Source organism: Aotus nancymaae, unplaced genomic scaffold (genome assembly GCF_030222135.1).
Source record: "Aotus nancymaae isolate 86718 unplaced genomic scaffold, 86718_ANA_hifiasm-v0.15.2.pri h1tg000011l, whole genome shotgun sequence".
NCBI lineage: Eukaryota > Metazoa > Chordata > Mammalia > Primates > Aotidae > Aotus > Aotus nancymaae.
In genome coordinates, this window is record NW_026988422.1 from 74141157 (window position 1) to 74155419 (window position 14263).

A 14263-nucleotide genomic window follows, 5' to 3' on the forward strand; every position below is an offset into this window, starting at 1 on the left:
AATTTATATATTCAAAGCATCTTCCCATTTTGTCTTATTTAGTCTTCTCAGTACTCTTGTGAGAGTATTATTAGCTCTGTTTTGTAGATAAGAAAAGCCAGACTTAAATCACTCACAAATCACAGAACACAATCAAGGCTGAGCAGGTTATCTCACACCAGAATCGCAACAACCCTATCCTCACTCACAACGGGTGATTACGCTCCCACTGAGAGGCAGCTCGGTAAAGTGGAGAGTACGGATGCTGGAGTCCACAGGCCTTGCTTTGAATCCCATCTCAGCTCTGAAAAGCTTCCTCTTAACCCCTCTGCAGGGAATGATAATCCTAGGGTCCGGAATTGTTTTCAGGATAAGCGCAATCATGTAGGTAAATCACTCTCCATCAGCGCTCAATAAATGCTCAGGCACAGGAACCCCCACCTCTCAGGGCAGCTGAGCTCTCCGGCAGCTGTGAGGTTAGAAACTGGCCTCCGTAAATGGGACTGACATTGAACTTTATGCAGTTTCCAATGCCCAGCTCTGCCCTGTCCCTGATGCCAAAACAGACCAAGTCTTCCTTCCTCCAAGAGTCCTCCACACAGGTAAGGCCTGCTCCTCCACCCCTGGAGGCTGCTCTTCCCCAAAAGAATCCTCCACTGCTGATCAGTCTCACGCGGTCTGGTCCCAAAATCATCTCCAGTCTGCAGCGACCCTCTCACGGAGCAGTCACCTGGCTCCTTCCCAATTTTCCCTTCTCTTCTTCCCTGCAGGGACTGCCTCAAAGAAGAAAATAAAGAGCCCTGAGCCTATTTGATGAAAGGGCTTCTATTCGGAGGAGCCACTGCTGTGGACATCTGTCATGGACACTGCCTGTCCTCTGATCCCCCTAAAGGGACCAGCCCCTCTTCACCATGGCTTTCATTTGGGGCCTAAGCCAGTCACAGGTCATGTCGCTGGTAACTGGATCAAGGATGAGAATGTAATCCAGTAAGACACAACAAGAACCCGGGCGAGATGTCTGAGGATCACACCCAGGAGAATAAGAGTCTGGAGCTGCTCTGCTCACCTGGGGCCTGAGATGGGCAGTGACAGGAGGGGAGGGGACCATGAAACAGAGAGGAAGAATCTATGTCTTTGAGCCCCGAATCCAGCTGCCGCTGAAGTCAGCTGGGGTTGGGTTTTCTTTCACCTACAGCTGAAAAGGCCCTAATGCACAGATCCTGGCAGAGACCAGAAAGCGGGTCACTGTTTTCCCCTCTGCACGTGCCTCAGGCAGGAGCTTAGGCCCTGCCCTCAGAAAGCCCTGTGGGATGGAGTTGTGGCTGACTTGGATTTGCACTGTCCCCTCCACCTACTCTGTGAAGAAAGCACACCTGCTCACTCCACCTGCCTGCCAAGCGTCTGGCCGGGGCTGGGCAGACGGGATGACGTGGGTAGCTTCTCCACCTGCCTCTGACTTCTGGGTACTTCGCATCCTCCAGCATCAGCAACAACTTTCCCTTCCCTAAACCATGCTCCAGGCCTCTGATCTTCATTTGATCTTCCCCTAAAGATTCCTCCACCTTAAACATATGGATCCCGGGTCCCATTTCTTGATGGCCAAACCCTCTGCCTGACAAAGCAGACCCACAAAGGCACCGATGTGTTCACAGAAGAAAGCGGCCTCTCCCTCCCCATAACCAGATGTTGCTACCTGGGCATCTGAAGGGGCCTATCCAGTTGTGGTCAAACCCAAGGGATACGTAAGAATAAAAATAACCCATTTGTTGATCTGCCCGGGGTGCTAAGTGCTTTACATGTATTCACCCATTCCCTGCAACAACCCTGTAAGGTAGGTATTATTATTATCTCCATTTACAGATGAGAAAACAGACCCAGTGAGGTGAAAATAATTTGCCCAAAACGTTTTAACTAGTTAAGTGACAAAGCCAGAAGTCAAACCTGGACAGTCTGACCCCAAAGCCCCACGCTCTTAGCCACTGTGTCAGAAGAGCAACTTCCACCCCAGGAGCAGAGAGGAACGGAGAAGGTAAAGGAACTCTGTAAAGTGCCCGACACGGTGCCACCTCCCCCACCTGGGCACAGAGGTCACTCGGCTTGACAGAAAAGTTTCCTACCAAGAAACATCTCCACGTCTTGGTCCTGCCCTGGACTGTATGACACAGGGCAAGTCCCTTCTCCTCTTCGGTACAGTCTCCCATACTGGGAAATAAAATGCCTGCATGGAGGACGACTGTGCAGGCCCCATTTCCTCTCCAGTCCTCTGCTTCGGTGCCATGCAATCCGGAAAGGAAGCTGTCTCCAGGCCCCAGTTTTTAAATTTTAAATTTAAAAATTTTCAGTTTTAAAATTTTACTTTAATAAAAAGGGAACTGTTCACTTTGTCTCTCCTGTTAATTATGTTTCTGTTTATAAAGCAAAGATAGGTGCTTACTCTCATCTAGGTACATAGAAAAGAAAGCCACAGAGAATGCTGAGAAAGCAAGTAGCCCTGTTACAGAAGGCAGCCAGGCAGGCATGAGCAGGGCAGGAGAGGGCTCCCACTGACACACACACACCAGGAACGTCAGGTGACCATCAGGTGATGGTCAGGCAGTTGTTAGCTGTTTCTCTAAAATAATAATTGGTAGCAGCCCACATTAGGAAAAGGAAGTCTCCCAATAGATAGAAGAAACTTGAAACTGGTGATCAGCAGCTTCCCAACAAGTTCTCAGGAATTGGGGGAGTGTGCGCAAGCATGTGCACCAAGAGGCCAAATTGCGGCGTGTAACGGGTATATGACCTTCCTCTAGGAATGCTAGATTGGCAAAGGAAGAACGCCCTCAGTGAGCATGCGTACAACTCCAGTTGTTTCCCACGATTCTGTTCTAATGTACTGTGCTATGACAATATCGAATATGATTGACTCTGAATGGGTGAGTCCCAGGAGGCTTCAGAGAAGCCAGCAATTTGAGGGACAGAACTTGCAGGAGGAAACCCAGCAAGGGTGAGGCATTAAGGTAGAGGAACCAAGGGCGGGAGTACAAATCTAGGGCATTCTCGAGTGACCTGAATGTTTTCTCCCCAAAGAAACCTTACCTGGCCCAAGCAAGTTCCAGTCCATGTGCCAATACAGAAGAGCATTTAGGAACATGGCGTCAGACTGAGACCCCCTTCGCCAGTCAGACTGAGACTCCCTTCTGCCACTCAGAGGAGAACAAGGGCCCTGGAGCCAGTCTCTGAGGTCAAGTCCTGGCTCGACCACTTCCTAGCTGTAGGACCCTGGGTAGGTTTACCTAACCTCCCTGTGCCCCAGGTTTCTCTTCTGTAAAATGGAAAGAATAATGGTGTTTACCTCATAATAAAGACTGAATGAAGGCCAAGTGCAGTGGCTCACAGCTGTAATCCCAAAACTTTGGGAGGTCGAAGTGGGCGGATCACCTAAGATAAGGAGTTCAAGACCAGCCTGGCCAACATGGTGAAACCCTGTCTCTATTGAGAAGATACAAAAATTAGCCAGGTGTGATGGCACATGCCTGTAATCCCAGTTACTTGGGAGGCCGAGGCAGGAGAATCGCTCGAACCCAGGAGGCAGAGGTTGCACTGAGCTGAGATTGCATCATTGCACTCCAGCCTGGGCGACAGAGCCACACTCCATCTAAAAAGAAAAGAAAAGAAAAACAGTGAATGAGTTACTGGGATAAAGGGCATCACACCTGGTGTACAGGAATCTCTCAATACACTGCGACCACTGCTGCACTTCCGCATAACCTCACCTCATCTCACTTCTCTCCTCTGTAAATTCAGGGTTTGGAGAGTTAGAGACAGGATATCCCCTAACGTGGTGCTGGTCCACAGGAGGTTCTGAGAGCTGAACGGTGCAGGCTTCCAGTTCCCAATCAGCAAAGGCTAACATTGCCTGGCAGAAGGAGGGACTCTATCTGAAAGCCCTGATCAACTCAGACCTCAGATCACCAGGGAAAAGTTGAGGTGACAAAGAAAGTGTGCAGGTCAATCTCGCTGCCTAGAGCAGTGTGCAGAGAACATGGGGAGGGACCAACATTCAGAGAAACCCCTGGCAGCAGCCTCCCCTTAAAAATCCTCAGGGACTTTGGTGAAGAAAGAAAAGCCAAGAATATTCCTACACAGAGCTAGGACCGAGGGCCTCTTGAACTCCTCAGAGAATGGGCCTGTCTCTGGGCATCAATGAATCCGGTCGGCAACTGCCCTGTTAGTACAAGTCACTTCTAGTCCCCCACGCCCCACCCAACACTCAGCTCTTCAGCTCACATTGGCATCGGCTCACTACGTGCCGGCACTGTGGAAGCATTTTGTGTGTACTATCTCATGCTCCTCGTGACCAGCCAATGAGAGCTTGATGGGCGGGGAAACGGGGGCAGAGAGAGGCTAAGGAACCTGCACAAGGCCCCAGAGCCAGTATGTGACAGACAAAGAGTGGGACCCAGGGAGATGGTCAGGGCCGGTGCCCATAACCATCCCTCTACACTGCCTCTCACCTGGCCCACCAGGCTCTCCGGGGCCTGGAGCCCCCAGAATGTCAGCCACTTCCTCTAGGCAGAAGTGACCCTTCCCTCTCCCGGCACACATGTGACTCTACCCATACTCACCAAAGTCAGAAACTAGCCAGAGCCAGGTCTCCCGTGAGCCAGCAGGTGTCCCAAGAGCCAATGCCACAACCTCATGGGTAGGGGGCCCACTGCTGACCACATATCACCCAGGGCCAGGCTCAGGGACCAAGTCGCCTATCCTCCTTGCCCACCTTTCATGGCAGCCACAAGACTGAGCTGGCAGTGCCACCTGTAGACAGCCTGTCTCCATTTAACTATCTCAGAACCAATCCTAGGATGTGGGCTCTGGGCAGGCCCCAAAGCTACCTCCCACCACCACCTAGCAAGCCAACTCCTGGTACAACCCCACCAGGCCCCAGTGCAATTGGGCGGGTGGAAATTGCCAGATGACGCTTTGCTCTCCTTCCAGAATACTGTTGCTGGCCACACACACACAGCTCCTGAGGCACGTGAGGTCGCTGGGTAAGCACCAGGGAGAGAAGAGCGTGGCTGTGTGGCACAGACCCCAGTACTCCCGATAGCTCAGACAGATGCAAACAAAAGCCAAATGCTGCCAGGACCCCAGAGGCAGCCTCAAAGGAGCATGCCCATTAAACTGCCAGAGTGCCCTGTCAAAAGCAACTGCATTTTTTCCTAGCCCACGGGGACGTTTAGAAGATTAATGAGATAAGCCTGGCAGTACTCAAGGGTCCCCAGGGAACTGGGTGAATACATCATCCCCATCACAAAGCTCTTAAGAAGTGTGCTGTGGGCTAGGACTTTGTTCAGTACTGCATAGGACAACTGAGTCAGACAGGCTGAACCACCTGTAGCCCCCACATCTCAGCCAGAAAGTGCGGCCAGCACACAATGGCCAGCTCACGACTGTTCTGCAGGGGCAAGCCACCTAGGGCCCTGGCCTCTGCCAGCCACAGTCAGTCACGGGACATGGTTTGAAGAGCAGACAGCTGAAGGATAGGAGCCACTCCAGATAATCCACTTCTTGCTATGGCCTTAAGAAGTTCCATTCAAAGTGTCCCTTTTCCTCTAGGAAGCCTTCCTGGCCCTGCTGGCCTGTAGTGACCTCTCCCTGTTACCCATCCCTAGCTTTTACCATTCGCTGCCCTGTTCGGGGTTTTAAAATTTCTATGCAGCATTTAGAATGTGCCAGGAACTACATTAAATGCTTTACATACATTATTTGACTTAATCCTGCTAAGAGCCCCATGAAGTGGGTGTGATTATGCCCATGACAGACTGAAGAAGCGGCGGCTGGAAATGGTCCAATCGTCCATGTGTCCTGGGCTTCCAGACGTTTTCTTCCCATGAGATTGCATTCTCTCGCACTAGAGTGCAAACTGCTTCATGGCAGTGAGATATTCACACGTTCTTCTAGTCCCTGAATAGGTGCAGAGTTAATCAAGAGAAGACTGATTGCTAGTGATTGCTGCATGTCAACCCATTAGCCTTCATAAACCCAGAGGTGGCATTAATGAATAAAAACACCATCGGCCATGTGGCCAACTGACCACATGATTCGAATCCCTATAGATGCTGTGCAGAATCTGAATTACCAAGAAAGGTCCCCGCTGAAGTTGCATGTTACTTATCAAGAAACTTTGCTGAAATGTTTTTCCTTCATCCCCTTCAGTGACAGCTGATGGCCACTGGCTCAGAGGAACAAAGCCCTACTGGGCTTAACATGACCCAGCACGTGCAGGGGGGTGGCCTCAGCAGCTTTGCTGGGAACTGTCAAATTCGTCACCAGCCAAGGGCCAGGGGTCAAACAGGCAGCTCCCAGGAAGCACTGCTGGCTCCAGGGCACAGGACACTCGGGGGAGAAGGCAGGGGCCTCACCTTTGGTAGCGTAGGCTTCTGCGATCACCCGCAGCCTGTAGGCGGGGGCAGCTGTCAGCGGCAGGTCGTCCAGGCCCACCCGGGCATAAATGTTCAGAGCTTCTTTATAATCACCTTCCACATAATTCAACTTAGCCATGATCAGATTGGATTCTTGTAGGAATTCTGACTAGAAGGAAAAGGAGAGAAAGAAAAGCATTTTCCTACAATATTAGGCATGATGCCTCAGAGCCCGGCCAGCTGTTGCCCTAAAACCCCACAGCTCCCCACACAACTGCTTGGACATGAATGTTCTGACCAGTATTATCCACAATAGCCAAATAGTGGAAACAACCCAAATGTCCATCAAAATGTGGGCTGGCCATAAAATGGAATATTACTCAGTTGTAGTAAAGAATGACGTACTGTTACGTGTTACCACATAGATGAACCCCAAAAACGTGATGCCAAGTGAAAAAGTCAGTCACGAGAGGCCACATATTGTATGCTTCCCTGTGTATGAAATGTCCAGGATAGTCAAGTCTAGAGTTAGAAAACAGCGGATTAGTCTTGGCTAGGAACGGTGGTGCTACTGGTTACAGGGTTTCTTTGGGAGGTGACAAAAATGTTCTGGAACTGATTGTGGTGATGGTTGCACACTTCACTGAATTGGACACTCTGAATGGGTGAATTGTATGGCATGTGAATTACATTTCGATAAAGCTGTTGCAAAAACCAAATCAAAATAAAAACCCTGTGGCTCCCCTCAGGCCCATGGCTGGGCTGGGCTGGGCTGGGCCAGCTGGGATGCTTCATAAGTTCAACATACAAGCACCTGACTCAGAAAAGCAAGCTGCCCAGACATCCTGGTGGGTCCTGCCATGACACCAGAGATGCGCGACAACACTGTAACCCAAATCATCAAGGAGAGCTTCCCAAACGGATGCGAAGATCAGAACTTGCTTGCTTTCCAGGACGAAGTTTCTCACTGAGCCACTGAAGTTTGTAAACTGAGGTGACTTGGTCCCCTCCCCAGACGCTGAGAGCTGGAAGTTCTCTGTGGGCCCCCCTTCCTCCCAGGCATCGAGGTTGGCCTGGCCAGTCCCCCATTCCCCAAAGCCTCCTCAATGCCCTCCTCCCTGACCCGTCCCCCAGCACCTAGGGAGAGGACAGGCCACCCTGCCACCTATATTCGGAAACAGATTTATCTTCCTCGGCCAGATCTTCTCTTCAGAGCCCAAGCTGTTCAAAGCTGTGTTTTTGCTTACAGAGGCACACCATGAAACTGCACTATTTATACTGTAACCTAGAGCTCTGATGGGTGGACAGCATGGCACAGGCAGCCAGGTACGCGTGTTACAACAGCTATCTCAGCCAAGGTCATCGGCTTCCAGGCATTTCTTGGAAGAGAGCAGGGACATCAGGCAGCACTGGAGAGGATGGCGGAGTGGACAAGGAGGGCTGATGGAAGCAAAAGCGTTTATGGGTGGCCCAATGGAGATGTGCCAGAGGAATCTGAATTACGTCTGGAGACAGAGAAATCAATGCAGACTTAGAAAAGCAAAAAAAAAAAACAAAAAGCATCCAGGCCAGGTGCAGTGGCTCACACCTGTAATCCCAGCACTTTGGGAGGCTGAGGCAGGCAGATCACTTGACACCAGAAGTTCGTGACCAGCCTGGCAACATGGCAAACCCCATCTCTACTAAAAATACAAAAATTAGCGGGGCATGGTGGCAGGCACCTGTAATCCCAGCTACTCAGGAGGCTGAGGCACAAGAATTGCTGGAACCTAGGAGGCGGAGATTGCAGTGGCATGATCTCGGCCACTGCACTCCAGCCTGGGCAACAGAGCAAGATTCCATCTCAAAAAAAATAAAAGCATCCAGCACAGGGGTTCTTCACCCAGGTTAGGGACAGGCCAGGCTTGGGTATTTTGAAAACATTTCCTAGGACATTCTGAGCAGTCATCCCTCCTTCCCCAAGCTTCTAGCATCTGAGAACCATTGGATTAAAGGCAAACTGAAGGAGGAATGGGAGTGAGGAGTTAGCATTAATGGACACATCACAAGAGGTTCCGTTTGGGAAGATGCACAGAGTCCTGGAGATGGAGGGTGCTGACAGCTGAGCGACAATGATAATGTGCTTAATGCCACCATACTGTACACTTACAAAGAGCTATAATGTTAGTTTCTATGTTACGTATATTTTACCAAAGGGGAAAAAACGGTTAATAAAAGCAAACTGAAGAGGCAGGTGGAGAAAAAGCTTGAAGAAAATTGCAAGCCTAGAGGCACAGTTTGGACACACTGGGAAAGCCTCGCTGGACAAGTCTGGTCTGCACAGAAGCACAGGAAACAGGTTGGCCAGGGCGCCTCGGCTGTCTGGGCAGTGGGACAACAGCCCATCATGGTGCTGGGGGCCACTTTGCTCACAATAAGGATCATTTCCTTTCCTTGAATCAGAAGCCAGATGTCCTGACTCCTAGTCCAGGACTCTTTCCATCCCACTACATGGCTGGCTGGCTCTGCTCTTCCCAGCCTCAGTTCACTCAAGACAAGCTGGACTTAAGCTCAAGGAAAGAGAAAGATTCACATTAGCCGAAGTGAGGGGGACAGCACACCCATGCAAAAGATGTGCGGCTTTGGAACATTCTTTATAAGATGGAGGAAGCTGAAAAACAGCAATGGGAGAAAAACTCTCCAGGTAGAACCAATAACACAGCAAGAAATGATGTGTATCCAGTGCTGTACAGCTTTGAAAGAATTTCTCCATCTGAGCCTCAAAACAATCCTGGGCTAAGTAGGCCTGTAGTTGAGAAACATGGAGCTCAGAGAGGTTAAGTAATTTCTCAAGATCACACAGCTTATAAATCCAGACGTGGACTCAAACCAAAGCATTTTAATTTGAATTAAATTCAATGGCTGGGTGCGGTGGCTCACACCTGTAATCCCAGCACTTTGGGAGGCCAAGGCAGGTGGATCACCTGAGGTCAGGATTTAGAGACCAGCCTGGCCAACATGGTGAAACCCCATCTCTACTAAAAATACAAAAATTAGCTAGGTGTGGTGGCACGTGCCTGTAGCCACAGCTCCTCAGGAGGCTGAGGTAGAAGAATCGCTTGAACCTGGGAGGTGGTGATTGCAGTGAGCCGAGATGGCGCTCCGGCACTCTAGCCTGGGCAACAGAGCAACACTCTGTCTCAAAATAAATAAATAATAAAATAAATTCATGTGCTTACTACCACGCTGCATTGTACAGGACAGAAAGCAAAACCTACCAGCACCTGGTGAAATGAAAGGGGAATTTTTCAAGATGAAGTTGTGGAGGGTAGACAGAGAAAGAAACGAGCCAGCTCTCTCCCCTCACGCCTCCTGGCAGACACACACTTGAGTCTGGCTAGCCATCACTGTGAGCTGTGGCCCACTTGCCTGCTGTCCCTCCACCTTCTCCTGCTAATCAAAACCTGCCACCTGTGTCCCCAGATCAAGACCTACCCCTGTGTCCACCTGTGTCATCATCTCATCACCATGTCATATGTTAAGAACATATGACAGGCCGGGCGCGGTAATCCTAGCACTTTGGGAGGCCAAGGTGGGTGGATCACCTGAGGTCAGGATTTAGAGACCAGCCTGGCCAACATGATGAAACCCCATCTTAAAAAAAAAAAAAGAACATATGACATGGAGACAGGGTTTCACCATGTTGGCCAGGCTGGTGTTAAACTCCTGGCGTCGAGTGGTCTGCCACACACCAAAGTGTGGCGTGGCCCTTACAGAGAAACTGACTGGGGAAAGAGACCTGGTTTTTGAAGCCCAAATGCCACAGGAAGTCCTTAGGCACCTGGGCTCCCTATGAGAGGCTTTATGTTTTTGTGTTTTTGACCTCACTGACCACCCCCTAGGGGCCTGGGGCAGGGTCCCTATGTAGTGGTGACGCTCTCCAGCCACCTTCTAGGGGCCTGGAGCTGTGTCCCGTGCAGACAACATACACAGAGACCATTTTGAAAGCAGCTCTCTATCAGGGTTTCCAGAAGCCTGTGGCTGCACCACTGACCAACACCCAACTTACTTAAAGGTTGCCCAAGCCCTCCGTTGCAACAGGGCCAAGGAGGTGCCAGACGACCAACAAGAGGAACAGCTCAAAATGAAACCTCATAGGCTTAGAGCATGCAGGAGCCTGGAAAGTCCGAGCTCACCCCTCTAAGAGCCCACCTCATTCGAACCTACAGAAACTTCAGAGAGGCAAGTAACCTCCCCAGGGTCACTCAGGAAGTCAGGAGCAGGCTCGAGTTTGCAGTACAGATATGAAAGGTAAACCCAAGGAAAACATGGCTTCCCAGGGGGAAGCGTGCACACACAGACAAGAATAAAGACCAAAAACAGAGCTCCAGAGGATTCCGAGACAGGAAGAGAAGAAAAATGAAAAAGACATCATCAAAATTAAAAGGAAACAGAAGTCAGAGCTCCAGAAGTTCACCAAAGACTGTCCTCAGTGGGAAATACATCCTGGGGAAATAAGAAGGGGGGTCCTGGGGAAGACAGGCAGGATGGAGGAGGCTTCAGATAGCCATCTGAACTAGGGGAAGCATCTGGAGCCAGGGGACCCAGGGGACCACCCGGGGGGGCAAAGGGCAGGGTGGGAAGAGATGACCCCCATGAAAAGCAGAAGGAACTGAATGGGGAGTCCCAAGAAGAAAAGAAGGAAAGCCACATGAGAGAGAAAGGAAACCTGGGTATAAGGAGACCAGAAAACAGAGTGGGCAGATAGGGGGCAGCGCCTAAGATTCCCTGTGCCAGCGGGTGAGGGTCCTTGCTCAGGCGCAGGGAAGTTCCTGGCCCCCTCCCAACTGTGACACCAGGCCTGCTGGCACCAGTTTGGAACCCCCATTAGCTCTGGGCCACAGTGGCCTGTTACATTCATGAGCAGGAAACTGTGTGTTCAGTACCCCTTCTGATGAACTCTTCTCTTTTCTAGAACTGGTTAACATGTCAGGTTAAGGTCTGGGTTATATCGGAGAGCTTCAATTAAAGCATCTGAGAGATAAGCGGCATTGTGCAGGATGGCATGTCATTGAAGACTCTCAGTAGAGAGACCCTATTGGGCCAGAAGCCCCCGCAGTGGTCAGCCAGCCTAGAGATTGATGCATCCACCCAACAGGGAGCTGGCCCGCTTCTAAGAAGACAAGCCATGCCAGTGTGCAGGTGAGCCTCAAATGTCATCCGGCTTGACCCTGAGCACCCTTCTAAACCACACACTGTCCAGAGGCCCACCGTACCTTAAGGTTCCCTCGGTCCAGGGCGGCGGTCAGATGCTTGCGGACCTCAGTCAGCTGGGGCTTGGGGCCCCGGGGACTGGCCCCCTGCCTCAGGGGGTGTTCCTTCAGGTACTGCTCCAGCTTTGACTCCCCGAGAAGAAGTTCTGCCATGTCATCTACAAAAACAAAATGAGAAGCCAGATGGGAGGAAGGAATGGCCTGCAAGTGGAACCCCCACCATGGGACCCCAGAACCACCAGACCCCGAGGCTCCAGGCCCCCAGCAAGGTCCTTCTGGAACATCGTAGCCTTCACAGGGTTTAGGTGGGCACCACTTCATAGTGAATTTAGTTCATTAAAAAATCTCCCAGTAGCATGTACTCACACAGGTGTTGGCTCAAGCACTCAGTCATTTCTTTGTCAGTAGATACATATTAACATGGAGAGAGTTCAAGTTCAGTAGGAAAAAAACAAAGGTGTCTTATGATGTATTTGGTATAATCTTTATAAAACACATACAAGGTTGGGCATGGTGGCTCATGCCTGTAATCTCAGCACTTTGGGAGGCTGAGGCAGGCAGATCACAAGGTCAGGAATTCGAGACCAGCCTGGCCAACGTGATGAAATGCCAGCTCTACTAGAAATACAAAAATTAGCTAGGTATATTGGTACATATCTGTAGTCCCAGCTATTTAGGAGGCTGAGGCAGGAGAATCGCTTGAACCCGGGAGGCGGAGGTTGCAGTGAGTTGAGAAGGTGCCATTGCACCCCAGCCTGGGTGACAGAGTGAGACTCCATCTCAAAACACACACACACACACACACACACACACACACACACACCCCTCAGTGTTATGTATTTTCAAGAGTGGCGCAATTAAATCCCCAAGCTCTTCTGTTGTCTCCTGTGGAGCTGGTAGAATGTCTGTACAGCCAGATCATAAAATGAGTCTATGTCAAAATGACCTGAAATGTAAGTCTATATTCCTGCAGAATAAGAGTGTTAGCCCGTTTCTGTCTAAAAGCCAAAACTATACAGATATCTGGGAATGCCTGCATGAAGTTTTTACTCCGGAGACCACACTACTTATGGTTATAACTTGCTGATGTCTATATTGGTTTAATTCAAATGAAAAGCTAACTCCAGGAGCAGCTCTTTGGAATCCACACCCACCCCCCAGACTGTTCTGAATAAACCCAAAATAACTCAGACCGGCCTAAGCATGGTCTATTTTTCTGGGATGGGACAGAACATAATTATATTGAAATATAAAATCAGTTTTCAAAGGTCTGGAAGGACATATCTTGAGCCCATGATAGTAGTTACAGCTGGGGTGCCGGGGAGGGACCTCCACGGGGTTGGTGGCAAAAAATTGACTTTAGCTTTGTCTTGTCCTAAAAACACAAGAATAGATTTGCTCATTATATATGCAATCTAAAATTAATTCAAAAAGTCATCACCGAGGACCCCCTAAGATTCTGGGTGGTCAGCCCACCAAAGGCCAAGAGCTAAAACAAAAGCCTTTTGTACATGCTCTCAGCAGTCGGCCCGAAACTGCTGAATCTATAGGTGTTAGCAGTGCTCTATGTACTGGGAACCCTTAAATAACCTTTTAGAGATGAGACCTAGAGTCCTGGGAGGAGCTAAGTAACACTTAAACAGGGCTGAGTTCAGTCACTGAACTCAAGAATTCATTAGACGTCCAAGAACAAAAAGGAAATCTGGCAGGGTGCGGTGGCTCACACCTGTAATCCCAACACTTTGGGAGGCTGAGGCGGGTGGATCACCTGGGGTCAGGAGTTTGAGATCAGCCTAGCCAATATGGTGAAACCCTGTCTCTACTAAAAATACCCAAAAAAATAGCCAGGCATGGTGGTATGTGACTGTCATCCCAGCTACTAGGGAAGCTGAGGCAAGAGAATCACTTGAACCCGGGAGTGGAGGTTGCAGTGAGCCAAGATCACGTCACTGCACTCCAGCCTGGGCAACAGAGCAAGACTCTGACTAAAAAAAAAAGAGGAAATCGGGCAGGGCCACAGCAGCATCCAGCACCGGAAGACAGTGAAGCAGCGCCTACAGGGTACACCAGGGTACAAAGTGCGACCCCAGTGCGTGAGGCTGGTCCAGACACCAGCCAGGCACAAAGGCCACAAGCAGCCTCCTCCCAGACACATGGGCCCTTCTCAAGAAATGAAACCCAGCTCATAACGACACCCAGGACTCAGAAACAAAGGACACGTAGACAAAGGCCTGAGTGTTTCTTACAGAATGCTAAATGCCCTCAAGAATTAAGAGGCTCAGAACAGAATATGAAGTGTCAGAAACCAATGCATTGCAAAAACAATCATGTATCAGAAATGGGGAGGAGCTTCGGAGTGCCATGCCTTTATCTTTCAAAACACTGTACCATGCGCTTTAGAAAAAAAATCACTCTAATCTCTTAGTATTTTTCAAAAATCTCTATTTTTAAATTTTAGTGAACTCTCAGGAAATAACGAGGAACCATTTATTTACAGCTCAAAAATTCTTCTAAATTCATTTTAGTTTCTTTTTTCCCATTAATATTTATTAATAAACTCGTTAATACTTACTATAATAGAGCAGTGCTGTTGAACAGAAATATATGCAAGTCACATATGTAATTTTC

General features: G+C 49.7%; 1 protein-coding gene across 4 annotated transcripts in view; it reads right to left on the reverse strand.

Moving 5' to 3' along the window:
- TTC7B (tetratricopeptide repeat domain 7B) overlaps positions 1 to 14263 on the reverse strand; it is a 268355-nt gene that overhangs the window by 226636 nt on the left and 27456 nt on the right. For all 4 annotated transcript variants that reach the window (XM_021675705.2, XM_021675701.2, XM_021675703.2 and 1 more), the window contains exons 2-3: positions 11639 to 11793; positions 6384 to 6552 (exon numbers count right to left, since the gene is read on the reverse strand). In XM_021675705.2, the coding sequence (XP_021531380.1) occupies positions 6384 to 6552; positions 11639 to 11793 (324 nt within the window). The remainder of the gene's footprint in view (positions 1 to 6383; positions 6553 to 11638; positions 11794 to 14263) is intronic.